Source organism: Biomphalaria glabrata, chromosome 4, assembly GCF_947242115.1.
Source record: "Biomphalaria glabrata chromosome 4, xgBioGlab47.1, whole genome shotgun sequence".
Taxonomy (NCBI): domain Eukaryota; kingdom Metazoa; phylum Mollusca; class Gastropoda; family Planorbidae; genus Biomphalaria; species Biomphalaria glabrata.
The window spans coordinates 5,955,198-5,975,733 of NC_074714.1; the positions used below are offsets into that span (position 1 = coordinate 5,955,198).

Here is a 20,536-nt window from a genome sequence, read left to right on the forward strand (position 1 = left end):
CTTTTTGTTTGTCGATCAAGGTTTGGATCTAGACACAGGCAGGTTTTTAATACATTGCGTAATTTTAGTTTTTCACTGTTTCTTTTTAATATCATTTAGGGCCACCAAATTCACTTCGCCTAGGCCCACCGATTATCCAAGGCCGGCCCTGCTATAACGTCCAGAGTTAACATCAATACAAAATCACTACATTTCATCACGTATATGTAATAAGATAACTAAAAACATTACTTTAGAACAGAAGTTCTATCGTCTGCAGCCGAGGGAGAACGCATTACTTCCCTTTGTCTATTAAATGGACTACTTTCAGTCTACCAAATACAACGGTACTGTGTATCAAATATTTTTTTTTTTTAAATGCCTATTACAACGAGCATTCAGCACAGTCAGTGCACTTTCCCATAAAGAGATCAATCTAGGTGTGCACATGTAGGCCAGTGCACAGAGGTTCAAGCTACAGACATCGGGATGTCTTGAGTCGAAAGATGCGACACCTAGTGGGTAGCGCGGTTTCATCGTCAGACGACGACGTACTTCCGTTCGCTCGAGATATCAAGTCTAAAATGTCATACTCGGTGTTAATTCTTTCATGTCCATGGCTATATTAATATAATTCTCATACCCGCAAGCATCATGAACCAAAGAGACAATATAGATCCACGACTAACTTGTTATATTTTCAGCCTTTTTTTTTTACACTATCCATCATATCAGTGAGCTGACGGATTACGCCTGTGTCTTCTAGCATTGGAAAGAAGTAGTTCCCAAGTTGTCAGTGGTACAAGTGACAAAGCTTTTCAGCACATACGGGTGTAGGAATACAATTAATGAAACGGCTACTAGTGCAGCGAGAAAGAGGTTACCGGGTATTCCCCAATATTAGATTTAACTTAGTAGGTTAATCGAAGAAACCGAATGGCATTTAAACCGCGATGCTTTACACAATGTATGCTAAAGGCACAGAAATAGTGAGGGAGAAAGACAGGGAGAAATAGAGAAAGGCTGGGGGTAACAAAAATATAGCAGTATACCTCTACATATGTGTTGATACTTAATAATATATTAGCTCCTTTGAGTACAAATCCAAGCAGATTACTAGCACACGTAATGATTTGGTGTGCATCGTTGAATAATGTGTAGTGTTAACACACTAAGATGTTTAGGAAAAAGAAACAGAAAATAATACAACATCAGGGAATTATCTGAACCTTCAGCACAGAGGCAGCTACGGCTCTGGTCAAGTTGGGGGTACATGTGTGCAGTACAGTGAAGTGAGAACCAATGAGCATCCACTGGAGAGTCCGGAAGTACTTTTGGTTGAGTTTTTTTTTTGTTTTGTTTTTTGTGTAATTGTTTGATGAGCTCCTGCAGCTACTCTTGAGAGGAGATTTCGGATAGATTTAAAGTGCATAAAGTTTGGTTTTCTGGAGTTCAGGTTTAGTCTCGAAGACCACGGTAAGCATAGCATTCATTGTCACAAGACCGGAATAGTCCGAGTGGGTGTGGATACAAGTCCAGGTGTGCCCAAATTGTCTACTCCTGACGTGGACGACGCTGTAAAGCTTCCCATCAGCGGGGAGAAAGTCAGGCCGCCACTTAAGAAGCCAGGAAACTGAAAGGCGGAGCCAGACGAGTTCATCCGTGGGCTTAGCGTTGTGACCGGACTCAGCGATGTCCAGAAGTGGACAGGGTGCATGGGGCTGGACAGGAACAATGGGGTGGGGATGGCGTGGTAGGCCGACATAGGATGCTTGGCAGTGGGGGACAGAATGGACATTTGTGTGGACGCAGGAGTCAGGGGGGAGTTGGTCAAGGGCCCCGAGCTGAGAGAAGGAGGCACCCCTAGGCTGATGGGGCTGGGTTTCGGTTTGGTTGGCGCCGTGCTGGATGCCCTCGTGGGCGAAGAGGTTGTCAGGTGGTTACTGCTGTAGTTTAATGGCACAAGTGACAGGGGCGATGAAGACCTCGAGGAAGTGGCTATCATGGTCGAAGGCGGAGTCATGGATGACGATGAAGAGGGCGTGGTCTTCACCAAGTTCATGGGTGTCATAGGCGGCGACGGATTGCTGCGGTGTGGGGAAAAGTCCCTCCTGCCGTGGCTGATAATAGGACTGGCGCTCCTTCCTCTAGGGCTGCAAACCCGGATTTCCGGTTTAGAACCGGAGCTGTACATGGCACTGTGGATGTTGTGGCAGCTGCTTCCGCTGCTCGAAGTGCGTGGAGGTGGCGGAGCCGCAAGAGGCTCCCGGTCGCGGTAAGGGTGCGATGGCTCAAGGTACAAAGGCTGCCATGGGCGAGGGATTCTGCTGATGTCATCGTCTTCTGACCTGTGGCCAAAAGAATGGTGGGCGTGGTGATGGTGTAGCGGCACGTGCAAGTGATGATGATGATGATGATGGGAAGGGGGTGGAGCTATGAGCTGGTGAGAGAGGCCAGGGGCGTGAGTAGAGAGCCTGTGGGGGTCCATGTTCTCCCTCATTTCTCTGTCCCTCTCCCTCTCATCCCTCTCTCGCTCCCTCTCCCTTAACTCTCTCGGGCTCAGCCTCTCTGGAGACCTCTTTTCCTGGTCAGCTGAGCGTTGGCGGGCCCGGTTTTCATCATCAGATGCTTCGTGCTTTGTCAAAGGGACGTCGTGCTTCAGAAATGGCGGGTCATGCTTCGCGAAGGACTTCTCGTGTTTCATGAAAGACTTCTCCTCGCTCTCCGCGCTGTGCCTGGACTTAGGCCCATGATGTGTCTGCTGGCTGGACTGTTGCTTCTGTAGGGAATACTTCAAAGCAGCGTCTTGGCTGGCTTTGATTTCCTGTGGATTGTATGAGGCAAAGTGTGGCAACACCCTCTGGCCATACTCGTGAGCGAGGGACTCCATCTTGACCTAAACAAAAAAAAAACACAATAATCTTCAATACATAGATGTCAAAATGAAATAATAACCCAACGCTAACAATTTCTAATAGTTTAAATATAAATACGATAGCAGTCTTGTCATTGCGACAAGCCATTACGCAACTACAGTCCAATGTTTCCAGATCAATTAGATGTCGAAATGGCCTACTTCAACATCTAATCCAGATACACAAGACTGAATCATCCCAAACCATGATGGACAAAGATCGTGAACGATTAAAACCAGCTCACATAAGAATTGATATGCTCAAAATAATATTGTAAAAACCTACCACAAATCTTATTTATAAGAAATAATTTTAAAAAAATGCCTAGAACTGACTCTGTAACAAGACATTATATTGTAACGGTAGTTTTTAAATAGCTGAAGTCAAAGTGGAGATCGGCTTACCATTTGTAGCTTTACAACTAATAGAAATGTTGAGGCTAGATATCATGCTTGATATCATGTAGTTTATTTGTTTGAATGTATGTAATAACATAGTAATCTTAAGAGCTACGTAGTTAGGAATTTAAAATTCATATTCAAAAACAATAAAACCATGTTCCCTATCTGAAAATAGCACAAATAAATGGTTAGTCGTTTTGCTGGCCACATGAAACCATAATGGTTAACCATTGGCCAAAACAAAAACCGTATAGCTTTATCATCTGCCTTATAAATCGCAAGGTCTGAAAAAGAAGCTTTACTTTAAATTTGTTATCCAGAATAAAAGTGTGGAATAAAAACACCTGCAATGGATCAACGCACAGTTTGATCCCTCTCAATAGTCAACTGTATCAACGCACGATCAAACATTGCCTGATAAGCCCATCAACCCGTTGATGGCAGACTAACCTTGAAAGGCACCTTCGTCTCAGTCTTGACGATCTCTGGGAAAGAGACAAACTTGTAGACGAACTTTTGTCCCAGCGACTTCTTGATGATGTTCTTGTCGTAGTAGTAGCGCAGAGCTCGGCTCAGCTTGTCGTAGTTCATGTTCTGCTTGTTCTTACGCAGCCCCCACAGCCTGGCCACTTCCTCGGCGTTCACCAGCTTGAACTCTCCTTCCTGGCTAGTCCAGTGGATTATGTTCTGGTGCTGGTTGTTCAGGAGCAGCTCAAGGAGGAACTGCCAGAGGGTTATGTTGGAGTCCATGGCTGCAAAGGATAACAACAACAAAAAAAAAGATAAAAAAAAAAAGAAAATATTAGTTGATAATTAAAAAAAAAAAATTAAGAAAGTTAAAGAATCAAAGTATATGAAATTCAAAGAACGTAAAATTCAAAGAACGTGAAGTTCAAAGAACGTGAAATTCAAAGAACGTGAAATTCAAAGAAAATGATCGAATTCAAAAACATCATGAGATCCAAGAACGAAGAACTTCATTACTTTAAAGCGCATCACTCGAAAGAACATCATCAAGTCCAAGATCAGGGTCACATCAAAGAACATCTATTCACACCCCATCATTAACTCCAAGAACGAAAATTAAACGAACCATTCAAAGAACATCATCAATTTAAAGAACATCATTATTTCAACGAACATGATTATCTCCACGAACGATTCACAGACCACCATTAACTCCAAGAATGAAAAAGTGATTCAACGAACATCATCTAGTCATAAATAATCATTCTTTCAAGGAGAACATGAAAAAAAAAGGTGAAACACAACCACCGTTAATTGTCAATCACAATCACCATTAATGTTCAATGAAAATAAAAAAAGAAAAGAAATAACACTTAACAATACACATGTCCTTTCAATTAAAAAACTAACTCTAAATGATCACCATGAAAGTTAAAAGTTGCAACTATACATTTACCTACATCGTCGTAGAACAAAACAATCTACCGGTTCTCCACTAAAACAACTAAACTGCCTAGATCACGCATGGCTGAACTCATTCTTTCTCAAGACTAATTTCATACTTTCAAAGAAATTGTCGAAATCAATGAGAAATGTTTTGACAATGCAACGCCCCGCTTCTTAAAGACATTGATTAGGACAAGGTATTGCCTAATGTAATAAAATACAGGCTTAGGGTTGGAGGTTCCCGGTCTATGCTGCATGGTACATCCTGGCTAAGGTACAGTATTAGTTCCTGGTCTAAATAAGTTACTATTCGTTTTTCTCTGTGTGGCCGAGTGGGGTGAATTGTCACGTGACTGGGAAGTTATATTCCGGAAGTGAAGTGGCGATTCATCGATGCTCCTAAAGGCAGCAGAGAAGCAGCTTACTGAGAGCATTGTCCGGAGATGTTTTAGTCCTGGGAGTACTGGTCATCTTCTACACCAACTTAACACACACTTAACAATGATAAATGACAAGTCGGTTCGTAAAAGTCATTCAGTTATTTGATCAGCGGAGGCGTGATGGTTAAGCGGTAAAGCGAACCGAACCAAGGGTCTCGGGTTTGAATCTCAGTGAAGGCTGGGCATTTTAATTTCGGGATTTCTAGAACGCTCCTGAGTCCACCCAACTCTGTCATTGGTTGACGAAAGTAAATGTGGCTGGTCGTTGTGTTGGCCGCATGGCACCCTCGATGGTTAACCGTTACCTAAAGGAAAAAAAAATGACCATTCCATCATCTGCCCCATGGATCGCGAGGGGAGGTAGATCTATACTTTCCTTTTATTTACTCAAGTTGTGGATGACAGGACCGACACTCATACTTTTAGGAGTCCACCGTGCATTTTTCTTTGGGCTTGGGGCAGAATAATAATACTTGGAAGATGCAATGTATCTCGTGACTTAAGTCCAAACGACGCGTCACTCTCGCAAGGTTTGAGCACAGAATTCGCTCCCATTTAACATTTAATTTTCTTGGTAAAGCTTACAACAAAATAAGGTGATATTTGTTTTTCATCTTAAATTTACATTTCAGACATGGATTATATATATATATTGTTATTGAGACGTTTTAGGAAGATTTTTTTTTAAATAACCTCAATTTATTTTTGCACTTCTAACCAACTATTCAATTTAACTTGTAACTCTAGCCAACTATTCCATTTGAAATTAACTCTAGCAAACTATTTAATGAGCGCCTGTTCACCTAGGTGGCGTGGTATGCGCTGTCATCAGGAAGGTCACGGTTTCCAACAGCGTGCTTCCATCCCCCCGCCTGTACGCAGGAGGTTCAGACGAGGACGTAAAAAACCTTCACTTCTGAAGGAACGAAAGAAAGTTATTCAAACTGCACTCTTACGCTAGTACACCATTGAGGCAGTCAGAGCATGAGCAGGGTTCCTATCCAGCAATTTGAGAAGCTCTGCTTCAAAAACAAAACAAAAAAATAGGATGCACCACTTTTTCACCACTTGCCAACAGTCAGGGTGCAATCTAACAAGCCGCAGTGTTACGCAATGGCTGAATTTCACTGGCATTTACTCGCCGGAGCTAAACACACACGCCTGCCAATGGTGTGTCAATTAAAGGAATGCTGGTTAGTCTAATACTAGTCATTTGGCTCAGGTATCAACAACTGTTTTTGTTTCTTGACTAGTTGGGAGGCGGTTCTATTACTTCAATGATATTAGTAATAAGTCTTCAAGGAAACGTCTTCAGTACTTTGAAGTCTAGAGACCTGTGTACTTTCTAGCGAACTCAATGCAATCAAGTTAAAAAGGCTTCTCTTGGAGCTCATAGATTAATGAGGAATGCAGTATTTTGCCCCAGCTACGACCTACATATTTTGCCACATCCAGCGCGGACATAACCATTTTCCCCCTATGGTCTATTTACATTTTGTTTTCGACGTCTACGTCTGCCCTGGGCAGTGGATTTTCTTGTGGCCTCAAATGTGTAGCCCGAGGCCTTTGCGATCGAATAGAGATTTTAGAAATAAATGGGGAAAACAGTTCATTTGCTTTTCTGATATAAATTAAAAGCTCCTAATAGTATAACAATAATGTTACAAATCACAAATAACATTCAGATTGAAATCTCCTCAGAAGAATAAGAGTTATGGTATAAACTTCAAGAAATGTATATGAATTAAGTACAAGATATAAGTGATATATATCATAAAAAGTATAAGAGTTATGATATAAATTCCATGTAAAGTATAACGCCTATGTTACAAATCTCCTCAAAAGTATAATTCAAATGTTAAAAATCTCATCAAGGAGTAAAGTTGGCCTCATCATGCTAATGTCACTTATAGTAGGCTGCACTGAGAAAACTATCTCATACAAGTTAATCATTGATCCTAAATGTATGGCCAACCTTTAAGGTCCATTACCTTCTCCGTTATACGGTTATAGTCAGGTCAAACTCGGCTAGATAACGACACTACAGTGACCGCAGATTATCATCCAAAAACTGTGTACTCACCAAAGAAGCTTAGCACAAAACCGGCTGATCCGACTAGACGACTTAGAAGTGACGGTACAGGGCGAGCGAGCAAAGACAATGCGCATTCTCTCGCCTTGTACGCGTGTAATCCGGCTAACAAATAAATAAAACGCAACTAATCAAATGCGATAAGAGGGGGGGGGTTAAATATAGCAGCGAGCAGTTGCTGTGCATCAATATAAGACATGATTAATCTGAGACACAGAGGAGACACATGGACAGCAGCGTGTACAAAGGGGGATTACCACACGTCATGAGCGGGATTAAGTCAGAGCTTTAACGACGATGTCATGGTTAAGGTTGACATACGAGTTGTTTCCCCTTTTGTCCCACGTGAGTTTCTTCCCTTGGTCTGCATAATAATTTATAGAAAGAACAAAAACATGTTACCACAGATTTAATAATAGATCCATGAGTCTATCTTGAGACCAAAGCAGGATTCTTAGACATGGTATAGAACAGATGGAAAGTGTACATACTTTGTGGGGAAAGACGTTACCACATCTAGAGTTAAGAAACGCCCCTGGCCGTAAAATAATAAAAAAAAAGTATCACTAGCTAATAGCTGCTAAATTTTCGGTTCTGCGAGAAAGGCGCTAAATACTTTGGGGTGCTTCTGTCCAGATGAATGAATACATGGTTGGAGGCTGCAAAACAATTTAAGTCCCTTTATTTTCAATGACCTCCCCTCTCCAGATATAGATAATTTCATTTTCTCAACATTGAAAGAGCCTTTTGTGCCCTCTCCCTTTTTTTTTTCTTTCTAAACGAGACAAAACCAATGGGTAGATATAACGGTAGATGCAAGAGTGATCCTTCATTTCGATCTGAACTTCGTTTTACGGTTCGCCTCGGCCGGGGATCAACTTGATAGGCGAAGCAGCTGACTGTGACGTCAAGAGGTCATCGTAAAAAGGGGGGGGGGTCAAATGGGAAGGGTCACTGTGTTTTACGACCAGTGTTATTTGTTATGCGATGCAGGCAGAATGTAAAGTGAAGTGACATGGTCGTGTTCATAAATTAGCTAATTCTGGAGGACGTCCCTCAAAAGGCTGAACAGTGGACGAAATGAACTTGAACAAGTTGAACTCGGAGAAGAGACAGTCTCAGAACTCAACAACAAAAAAACAAAAAACAAATACGTTTTTGTCTTTGTACAAGACTGCTGAGAAGTAATTGACTGCATGTGTTGGTTTTTTTACTTGGCAAAAATAGGGCAAAGGTTCAATAGATACAAAATGAGACACATGTGGCACACGGTGTGACACGAGATGTGACACAAAGATATCACAAAAGATGTGACAAAATGATGTGATAAAAGATGTGAATAAGATGTGGCAAAAGATGTGACAAAATGATGTGATAAAAGATGTGAATAAGATGTGGCAAAAGATGTGACAAAATGATGTGATAAAAGATGTGAATAAGATGTGGCAAAAGATGTGACAAAATGATGTGATAAAAGATGTGAATAAGATGTGGCAAAAGATGTGACAAAATGATGTGATAAAAGATGTGAATAAGATGTGGCAAAAGATGTGACAAAATGATGTGATAAAAGATGTGAATAAGATGTGGCAAAAGATGTGACAAAAAAAGATGTTTCAAAAGATATGACAAAAGATGTGACAATTGGTGTGACAAAAGATGACAGAATTGACAAAAAGATGTGACAATAGATGTGACAATAGATGTGACAAAAGCTGTGACAAAAGATATGACAAAAGATATGACAATAGATATGACAAAAGATATGACAAAAGATATGACAATAGATGTGGCAATAGATGTGACAAAAGCTGTGACAAAAGCTGTGACAAAAGATATGACAAAAGATGTGGCAATAGATGTGACAATAGATATGGCAAAAGATATGACAAAAGATATGACAATAGATGTGGCAATAGATGTGGCAATAGATGTGACAAAAGCTGTGACAAAAGCTGTGACAAAAGATATGACAAAAGATATGACAATAGATGTGGCAATAGATGTGGCAATAGATGTGACAAAAGATATGACAAAAGATATGACAATAGATGTGACAATAGATGTGACAAAAGATATGACAAAAGATATGACAATAGATGTGGCAATAGATGTGACAAAAGCTGTGACAAAAGCTGTGACAAAAGATATGACAAAAGATATGACAATAGATGTGGCAATAGATGTGGCAATAGATGTGACAAAAGATATGACAATAGATGTGACAATAGATGTGACAAGATATGACAAAAGATATGACAATAGATGTGGCAATAGATGTGACAAAAGCTGTGACAAAAGATATGACAAAAGATGTGACAATAGATGTGACAAAAGCTGTGACAAAAGATATGACAAAAGATATGACAATAGATGTGGCAATAGATGTGGCAATAGATGTGACAAAAGATATGACAATAGATGTGGCAATAGATGTGACAAAAGCTGTGACAAAAGATATGACAAAAGATATGACAAAAGATGTGACAATAGATGTGGCAATAGATGTGACAAAAGCTGTGACAAAAGCTGTGACAAAAGATATGACAAAAGATGTGACAATAGATGTGACAATAGATGTGACAAGAGATATGACAAAAGATGTGACAATAGATGTGACAAAAGATGCGACAATAGATGTGACAATAGATGTGACAAAAGATGCGACAAAAGATATGACAATAGATGTGACAAAAGATATGACAAAAGATGTGACAATAGATGTGACAAGATGTGACAAAAGATGTGACAAAAGATGTGACAAGATGTGACAAAAGATGTGACAAAAGATGTGACAATAGATGTGACAAAAGATGTGACAATAGATGTGACAAAAGATGTGACAATAGATGTGACAACAGGTGTGACAAAAGATGTGACAAGATGTGACAAAAGATGTGACAAAAGCTGTGATACAGGAAGCGACAAGATCTCCCTATGACCTAAATTCCGTCTTACAAAGACATTTGTTTTGAAATGGTGTCAGCCGATACAAAATGTCAACTCATTAAAACTCCAGGTCTCTACGACATGTTCAACTCTGGGGGGGGGGGGGGGGGGGAATTTAAAAAAAACAAAACGGATGAGAATAAAGGAAGGATTTATTCAGTGTAAAGAAAACAAGATGGATTTATGTCTTTTCTAGCTTGCAGGCTAATTGTAATCAAGCTCATTTTAGCATCAAACTTTATCATCTTAGTTAAATCAAAATTTTAAAATAAATATGCATTAGACGAAAATAACCAAATTAAATATCTCACGAACAAATCCGCAAACGAGAAGCATGTTTAGAATACGTCAAATGCATTTTTGAAATCAACATCATGCTGCCGTCAGACTTAATAAATAGGACAGTTTGACCTCGTTTTGAAAAAAAAAAACAAAAACGGATGCTATTTGTTTTCCTTGAAACTCTCTTGAGTCTTGTTCTGAGTGTGACAACTTTCTTTCAATACGACAGTTAAAATATCTTATCCATGGAGAATTCGATTTCATTTAGAATGGACAATGTTTATTTATGACAATCTAATTAGAAATTAGACCTGTGGATGTAAAAATTCTTCATCCGTGGCGTCCCATGCTCTGATCTTAGCATATATGTTGTTATTAGACGGTATACAAGGTCGACAGAGCTAGACTCCGCATGGATTTTTTGAAGGGCACTGTCGACATCCATTCCAGTTGGCTTTATTATAGCACCACTTTCGTGGCTCTTTAGTGGTCTTGGTGTTGATTTTAGAAAGAGTGTCAGTCAGTAATATTGGAAGGTGGTCACTACCAATATCGCCTTGTACTTGATAAGTTATGACAGATTCCAAGCTAGCAGAGATTAAAGAAAGATTTGCACCTTAAAGTGAGCCATTGCTAGCGTGCTGAAGAGTAGTAGACAATTTCATCTTAATAAAAGAACATTGCATATTACGAAAACTAAGTTCCTATTCAAAACTCCATTTCTATAATACTTTTTTTTTTTTCAAAAATCTCATTAACAATATAAGTTTAAGAGGATTTCATTGACGAGCCTGTTTCGTGTGTCTATTGGAGAGTTTCGACTACTGACCTAATTGCCCACATCAAATGTGAGTCATGTTGACACTATGTTGTTGTTGTTGTTGTTTTTTCTTCTATTTGTCCTGTCCTTCATGCAGAGATGTGAGTCTGGTCTTTCGTTAAACTTGTTTAGTGTACCTTTTATTAGGTAAGTCCTTTCTACAGCTAGTTAACTCTTTGCCCAGTCGCTTTTCTATCTCTAAAGAATTGGTTAAGGTCAAAGTTCATCTCACTTTAAAAAAACGACATTCTAGTGTAATGACCAGCCGCAATGTTTTCAAAGACGTGAAACATTCAAAACGAGCAAGAAGACCACGTTTTAAGGAATTCCAGTATCCTCAGCCTACTCGATTGACGTGCATGCCCTGCCCTCGGAGGAAGGGAGGCATCTATCCAGGCCACTGAGCATTCTTCAGTGACAGTAGAGCGCAAGTCCATTGACAGGTTTTAATTAACGTGTGTCATGGTCGCCATCCATCATAGAAAAACATGGCGGCCACTGTCGTATTTGACTGCCCCCCCCCCAAGCACTTTTAAGTGTTGATAATAAAATAATAATCTTTATTATCCGTAAGGAAATTTGTCTTACAATTTGTGCATTACACCAAACAAAAAACATTATAACTATAAGAAACTAAAATGTACATTCACACCAGACGCACTCATAATTTACATGTGACAAAGTTTATACCAGATTGTTCCTATTTAATGATTTGATTGCCAGGGGAATAAAAGAGTGTTTGTGTCTGTTTGTCTTTGCTATCGGTGTCTTGTATCTCTTTTGTGATGGTAAAATCACGATGAAGAGGTCAAATCTACAAGATAGAAATAAATTCATGTGCCTTGAGACTCGCCTAGTACATTTGAATCTCTCCAAATGTAGGCAGAACACAAGATGCAGTACAAGGAATTATGGATGATCAGACTAGTGCAACCAAAAATAAAAAAAACTAGCATATCCTGGAACTGGTTTATTACTTTATTAATCTGGATTTGAACCTAGCCTTGGTGAATTGAAGCTTAGCACATGTCTAGCTGGATTTAAACCTGGCCTTGGTGAATTGAAGCTTAGCACTTGTCTAGCAGGATTAGAACCTAGCTTTGGTCAGTTGTAACTTAGCCCTTGTCTAATTTAAAATTTAGCCTAAGTATACCTGTTTTTTTTTTTCTAAACAAAGTTTTAGTGCTTTAAGCCAAGCCTACGTAAATGTCGGGTTGAAGGTCACAAATTTAAAAAAAAAATTCTGCACATGCCCCAGAAGCATCAGACACAAACTTTGAAATGTATATATGCAATACTCTAGCAGTTTCTCTCCCCCCCCCCCTTTTTTTTTTCTTTCTCCAGCATTACTCCCATGATGCTCTCTGGTCTCCTCAAGCACGCGAGTCTTCTCAGCGCGGGAAATAGTATTTCCGGGAGTCTGGAGCATCTCCCGCGGCTTTCAAGTTTCGACTCTTTATTGGGAATTCTACCCGTCGGGATGAAGCTGTCCTAGACTTGTATACATTCAATCTGCGCGGAGACTGTTATGAGCCCGTTAACCAAACAGAATGATGCATGTCAACAGTAAAACGGCCAGGTAAAAAAAAAAAAAATATAAAAGAAAATAACGGACTAACATAACGGGGTGAGAGGGGGGGGGGAGTTTATTTAGGTTCATGGCTCTCAGTTATCTCCTCTTTGTTTACATTTTGAATTTGAAGGTCCGGTTGACATCCTTTACAGCCATAAAATAAAAGGAACAGAGTAAAAGAAGAAACAGTGATAAGAAGTTGTATGCCGATAGGAGGAAGCCTTGAGAAACACGCAGCAAGTGAAATACAAAGAGGAAGACTCGGAATAGTTTGACTTAAACAAACACATTAAATGCCAAGGACGCACAAAACTGAAAGATCACTAAATATAAAACAAACAACAAGAAAAACTTTTTTTTTTTAAATTTCATTACAAAAAAAAACAAAAACAAAGCTAATGTTAAGCGTGTTTGTATCAATTAGTTTGGATCAGTCATGTCATTAAATTTGTAATAGATCTAGACAACAATAATACATCTTTTCGACTGTTTTTTTGTTTAGCTCTATTTCAAGCTTTTAGCTTCCTCATTATTCTATGATCCTTTCACTTGTCTGGGCCAGTAGGCCAGGGAGAAAGCAGGGGGTTTCTGGGTGATCGCTTTTTAAATGCATGTATATTAAAAAAAAAAAGGTGAACTAACTGAATGCGAACTCGAGGATATAAAGTCTCCTCGTCCTCCTTAAGCAGTACAATAAATTACTCTGTAGGAGAAGTGCTTATAAAAATAGAAGATTTTATAGTTATCCATTGTTAGTTTCAAACGTTTCTCTTACAAAGTATAATGGGGACCACCACATCAGTCAAGTATTATTTCTTTCCCTTGTTTAAATTACCAAACAAAATAATTAATTGCCAATAGTTAATGTACTAATTGGCGACATTTTCAAATTGATTTTTGCTTTGCCAGGTAAAAGAAATAAATATGTCTAGTTTCAGCTTGATACAAGATTGGATGTGGAAGAAAACGTGTACAAACTTTTTTACCAGACAGACAGAGAGACAGTGTAAATTGATATAAGCTTTGTAAAAAGGACTGTGCTACAAGCGAAATAGTTTAGTAATTTTATTTCCCAGTGCTAAAAATTTTGAAAAAAAAAAAAAAAGCATATACCTATTAGACTGCAATTCTAATCAATCACGTTGTAAGCGCGTAAAGGGTGCCACAACAATGTAAGCAGGAAGTTTTTTTTTACACATTTTCATCTAGAAGCTTCGATTTTCTACACCGGCAGTAAATTAATAAAATGGAAATAATTTGGAAACATATATATAGACGAGCTTACTTCAGGGCCAGAAGTCCGTCTGTTCTTTTCTTAAGTTGGAAGCTTCATGTTAAGTTTCCTTTGTGAATTTACTATTAAATTTGATTTATAAATTGTACCATGGCATGATATACGCTGTGTGTTCTCCAGTTTGTATGAGTGTGTTGAGGATTAATTGACTATAATTCGTCAAGAGGCACTCTAGTGTTTCTTTAACAAGGAACTAATTAATACTAGTGAACATTCGGTTGAAATATTTAAAATACCTAATGTATTAATACCTAATGTATTAATCACAAAACTTCTTGGTAGCACCTATATTGAAACTTTATTCAGTACACTTTAAAAATCAAAATAAGAATCTATTTATAGTTTTCAGACATAGATGGGAATTCCTAATTGAGCTCGATTACCTGAGAAAGAGAGAGAGAGAGGGGGAGAGAGAGAGAGAGGAAGGGAGAGAGAGGGGAGAGAGGGGGAGGAAGTAAGAGAGAGGGGGACACAGAGAGAGGGAAAGGAAGGGAGAGACAGGGGGAGACAGAGAGAGGGAAGAAGAGAGAGAGAGGAAGACAGAGAGAGAGGGAGGAAGAGGGAGAGAGAGGAAGATAGAAAAAGGAAGAGAGAGCGAGAGAGAGGAAAGGAGACAGATAAAGAGAGAGCGAGGAATAGATAGAGGAAGTAGAGAGAGAGAGGGAGAGAGAGGAAAGGAGACAAAGAGATAGAGAGAAAGAGATAGTGGGAGGAAGAGAGAGGGGGGGGAGAGAGAGGCAGGGAGAGCGAGAGAGAAGAGAGAGAGAGGGAGGATGAGAGAGAGAGGGGGGGAGACAGAGAGAAAGAGAGGGAGAGAGGATGAGAGAGAGGGAGAGAGCGAGCGAAAGAGAGAGAGAAGGGGGGGAGGAAGAGAGAGAGGTCGGAAGAGAGAGAGACGGAGAGAAAGAGAGAGGGGAGAGAGGGAAAGAGAGAGAGGGAGAGAGAGAGAACGAAAGAAGTACAACCATTTCCTCCGTACATCAGACTATATAACAATCATCTCTTTCTGTGACTATACTGTATATCACTATCTAATTACCAATTAACTTTTATCTATTCTAAACAGTAATAAAGCGAATAAAAGTAATTGACGTCTTTGTTTGTTTCTCCCCCCCCCCCTTATTCTCTGCGTCGGGTCCTCATTGATGTCTGCGGGTGTAGACTGTCAACACATCAAGGAAGTATGGAGACGCTTTTTATTTTTAAAAATATTTTAAAAGAATGGCCTTTCCAATATTTATAGAACAGCGGTATCAAATTTCTAAGCCGTGTAGCACAGAGCAATTGTTTTAATTTAGCTGGTAACAAAGATCTTTTTATTACTGTAGCGTCCTTGACATTTTTGTCAGTTATTTAAAAATGTCCGACCATTTTATTCATTTATAACAAAGCTTTTATCAACTCACTCTGTCTGGTAAAAAGTGTGTACACGATATTTCTCCCACACCCATTCTCGGATCAAGTTGAAACTTTGCACAATTATTCATTGGCATAGACAAGACACGAATCAACAGAAAACAAGTAACCAAATAGTCAATTAATTACTGGTAATAAATTATTTTGTTTGATACCAACAAGGGAAACTATTCCTACAGTATTCGCAGATATGGCTAAATTTGTTGTTAATGCTATTTCTCCCTCAGGCATACTCAGATCAAGGTGATACTTTAATCAATCAATTATTAATTGTAACTAACAAAGCATGAATCATTTTTTTTAAATACCAAATTAGCCAAGTAAATATTGGTAATGAATTGCTTTTTTATATCAAATAAGGGAAATAGCTTGTACACTATTGATAGATATAGTTTTAAGGGCTGAGTTCTTCCCATTTAGATACGTATTGTCTTTTTTAAAAGGATTTTTTTTTTACACTTTGCTTGTTAATCTTTAGGTTCTGTTCAGTTTAAATCGATAACACATTTCTCCTCATCTCTTTGCCTTCTTTTTGTTATTAAATGTACACCATTGTCTTTAAACCATAATGTAACAAAAGAGCAGATAACTGCACTGTACCAAATATGGAAACACCCAAAGATGTTTGATCTCAACTGGAGGACTTCCACGATAAACTAACCCAATGTCAAGGGCGCTAGCTTGAAAGTCACCAATAGAAGAGCTTACACAATTTGAGGGCTAAAATGTGCACAGAAATGATGGTGTAGCTTAAATTAAACACAGAGCCAGTCAACGCTTCCTGTATTTCGCACACCGGATGCTCCAAAAGGCTAGCTATTTAATGGTTTTCCGCCATATATGAAAATGTCCAGGCTCGCGAATTTAAGTTCAGTGAATGTTTAAAGTCTAACATTTCTAAATCATTGGCTTTATTATTATTTGTTAACAAAAAAAAAAATAATTACAAATCGAAGGAACTATTTATGCTATTGCTAGTGATGAGAATAATTAAATCGTACTGTGTTATCATTATTGAGCTAAACATTTTTTTGTGTGTGTGCTAGAATTGTGTTTAATTATTTTTTACATCTTGAGAACTGTCTTAAGACATCACTTGTCTTCCTGAGCCATCAAGTGGTGTTCAACGACCTGTCTCGCGAGGTCTGCGTTCGGAGATCTTTTCCACCTTGCCCTGACTTCCGCGACCACCCTGACCCGAGCGATGGGCCTCCAGACATTCCAGTCGAAATCGAGTCTACCCCCATCGAGAGGAAGTACGTCCGGTGGGACTCTTGAGATCTGTCCCGAGATAGAATCACAGCGCCCGGGACTTGGGCTGATGAATCTGTCCGACATGGCGCCCTGCGGTTAAGGAAAGGGAAGCAATACTCTGAATATGACGTCTGCTGCATGTTATCCTAGCTACCGAAATTAGCTTGAAATATTGAAATTTCCGTTGAATACATTTGATGATTTGAATATAACCAAAACAAATTTAAGTCGTAACAAGTCTCTCATGCTTTAACAACAAAGCGTTTCAATATTGTGTATTTTCATTTCTAAATCTAAAATAAATGAAAAGTTGAAACATTTGTTTCATTAAACCCTACCATATACTTTAAGACAAAATATACATATTAATGTAATTCATAATCGAAATGCGATCGTTTCGGAGCATATATCCGGCTGGTCTGATTAACCCATGTTCCTACTAATCGGGTTAGAATAACACCATTGGTAAAATCACTAAATTTGGTGACCGGTGTTTGACCCCAGATCCTTCACATACAGACCGGCTCTTATGTTTTTTGTCTACCGTTCGTTCCCGTGTATCTATTCATTGTTAATCTGCATGTCAAAGTGACTCACGGCATCAACTAGCAGGCGGTAACGGAAGTTAGGTTCAACAAGCGGAAGTCACTTAGCCTTCAAAGTGGAAGTCCTAAGCCGTTACCAAATTAAAGTAATCTCTGCATCACGTGGCTTTAATGTCATCAAAGTGTTTTCTTATATTTCGTAGAAATTAGCCTCGAGTGTGTGAGCGTGCGCGCGTGTGTTTTTCGAAACTTGTCGATGCACTTTTTTTCCTATCTTTTATTGCTTGATATCTTGAAACAAGGTTAACTCTTTCTCTCCCAACTGACGCTATCAGCGTTGATTCCACCAGAATGTGGTAAATAATTACGGAGAGAAAGAGTTAAGGCAGTGAACTGCGTAGACATGCAACTGGAGTAGAATTTAAAAATGTAAAAACAAATATTTCAGAAGTAAAACAAATTCCTTTGACATTTTATTGTGCTTGCGTGTGATAACGCTTTGTCGACAGGGAAGGCGCGTTGGGTTGTATCTCCAGCAAGCTAGTCCGACCCAACCATTGTAAATTTACTTTTTTACACACATCTTGAAAACAACGCTCGATAAACTTCTTCTCAGAACGAAATAAACATTTACAGCCTTCAATGTAAATAAGGAGATATGAGCGGACATAGATTAAACTGGACAAAATATCAAACTGTAAACTTGAACTGATTTGTTCACTGCGGCAGGTCCACATAAACACGCGTATGTAGTCTAACGTCTCTTAGCCCTCTTCATCTGCCATTATCTCTCCTTTTTAATTCACTCATTTGTATCAATTCTACTCAAAAGTTACGTCAGAATCCAGCAGCCAATACGAACACGTCCGGACACTGCATGGCAGGCGTGTGTGTTTGTGTGTTTTTCGATGTCACTACAACATTGTGTTTACTTCCTTGATTAGGTTGCCTTAAAACACTGTGATCCCTTGACTAAGGGGAAATATGAAGCCCAGAAGAGAGAATCAGGTCTACAAGATCTTTACTAGCTCTTATAGAACCAACAGATTCTAAACTAACAAACAAATGTGCTGGTATGGGTTGAGGACAGAAAATAATAGTGACAAGTTTCTCAACCGAGTGTCCATTGAGGGCCTTACAGAGCCTAGAAGAAACAGACTGTTGGTTCTGGCTCAATTCTTAAACACTTAAGCCTTCAAAAAATTTTTAGAACGGCGGGAATAAAAAAAAATCGTAAATATTTTTTGCTATTGATTCACAGCAATTCGATGTTTTAAAGCGCTGATCAATATCTAATCAACTTCTGGTAAATATGAACAACATCACCGAGAGAGAGAGAGAGAGAGAGAGAGAGAGAGAGAGAGAGAGAGAGAGAGCCTGGACAGTAATGGTAGAACTTTTTAAAAAAATGGAATCGACTACCCAGAAGGTTTAAGCTTTATCTAGTATCACGTGCACTAAAGCAAACCCAGCACAAATTACCTTTTATTCTAGGTCAAGTGGGGGCCATTTGGCACATATAACGCAAGAAGGCGCCTTCATACCCCGCAACTAAAACAAAAAGATTATATCCATAACATTTAATATCAAATATATAAAGGTTACAAAGAGAACCATTATATTCTTAGAAAGTACAGCAATACTGACACGTTCCTCTTAAACCACTGCCAGGTACTAACGTGTTAATTAATAATTCTTCTCTGGGACGCATGCAGACACTGTGCCATCCACAAATGACGTCCATTCCCAAACAAAAAAAAAAGCCCTATTGTATCCATACATTCTAATGGAGGGCCTAAGTTCCCCTTTCAGACCTTGTGGTCTATAGGGCAGATGATGTAATGGTCATCTGTTTCTGTGGCCTACGGTTAACGAGGGTGTCATGTGGCCAGCACAACGACCAACCGCATTTACTTTCCCCCAACTAATGTCAGGTACCCAGTAGAGCTGGGTAGACTCAGAGGCGCCCAAAGATCCCGAGGTTAAAAATCCCAGTCTTCACCAGGATTCGAACCGGGGACCTCCGGTTCAGAAGCCCAGCCAAGGAGGGCCTACGCTTGCCAATAAACAAGACTTTCCAAACTAAACTAATCACAGCAGAGACGTGAGTAAAAAAAAAGAGACAAAGAAAGGGGAGAGAAGAAAAAAGGAAATTCTCAGTACCTGAAATTCTCAGATCCATAATCCCCCTTTACAGGAAAGAGAAAAAAAAACAACGAAGAGAAACAGAAATCACGTTCACAACATCATTACGAGTTATCCAACTGAGTTTCAGCTCTCCAGCTACCGAAAATAAAAAAGGTTCTTTCCAAGACGGAGACTGACGATACTGAAGAGGAGGGGGGAGGGAAATGGAGAAGAATGTTAAGGAAAAAGAAAAGAAAATTGATGCCGGAGGAGGGGAGGGGTTAGAGTGGAGGGGAGGGGCGCGGAATGATTGCAACTAACCTCCGCACCGCTGCCACATGTACCCGTCTGCGCTTTGCCTTCTGGGTGCACCAGCAGACGAGATTACACCAAATTCCACGCCTTGAACATACAATTATTACACAGGAGGGTGGGGGGGTGTACTTTGTGGGAGAGGGGGGGGGCCTTGCTTATGTGTTTTGAATGAGACCATGTCTTGGAGAAAAAGGAGAGAATGAAGAGAAAGAGTGAGAGAGAGACAGAGAACGAGAAATAGAGACTAAGATTAGGAGAGAAAGACATTCAGAGACAGAGAGAGACTGAGATTAGGAGAGTAAGAGATTCAGCGAGAGAGAGAGAGAGAGAGAGAAATTCTGGGTGAGAGAGAAATTTCACAAAGAGAGTTGGGTTCAAAGAGGGAGACAGAAAGTAAGAAAGACAGAAAGATAGATTCAGAAAAAAAAAAGATTTTGAGGAAGAGAGATTCAAAATCAGAAATATTCAAAGAGCGAAATGCAAAGATTTGAAAAGAGAGATATATTTAGAGAGAGAGACAAAGACAGAGAAAAAGATTTGAAGTGAGAGATATATTTAGAGAGAGACAGACAAAGACATAGAAAGTGAGATTCAAAAAGAGATTTAGAAAGATTAACTAGAAAAGAGACATATATAAAATCATCTACAGTTTAAAGCGAGCATACCGACAGGAAATAATTTAAAAGACAGACCAAAATGATTGAGTGAAAACTAAAGAGTA

The 20,536-nt window shown here is 39.3% G+C and overlaps 1 protein-coding gene across 9 annotated transcripts in view; it reads right to left on the reverse strand.

Annotated features, from left to right (window-relative positions):
* Positions 1 to 338: 338 nt before the first annotated feature.
* Positions 339 to 20,536, reverse strand: part of LOC106061659 (uncharacterized) — a 142,181-nt gene continuing 121,983 nt past the window's right edge. For 8 of the 9 annotated variants that reach the window (XM_056025756.1, XM_013219846.2, XM_013219847.2 and 5 more), the window contains 2 exons: positions 3,746 to 4,047; positions 339 to 2,875 (listed from right to left, as the gene is read on the reverse strand). In XM_056025756.1, the coding sequence (XP_055881731.1) occupies positions 1,475 to 2,875; positions 3,746 to 4,047 (1,703 nt within the window). In that variant the 3' untranslated portion in view covers positions 339 to 1,474. Of the gene's footprint in view, positions 2,876 to 3,745; positions 4,048 to 19,536; positions 19,689 to 20,536 lie in introns of those variants that run through there. The other variant, XM_013219854.2, reaches the window with a different exon arrangement.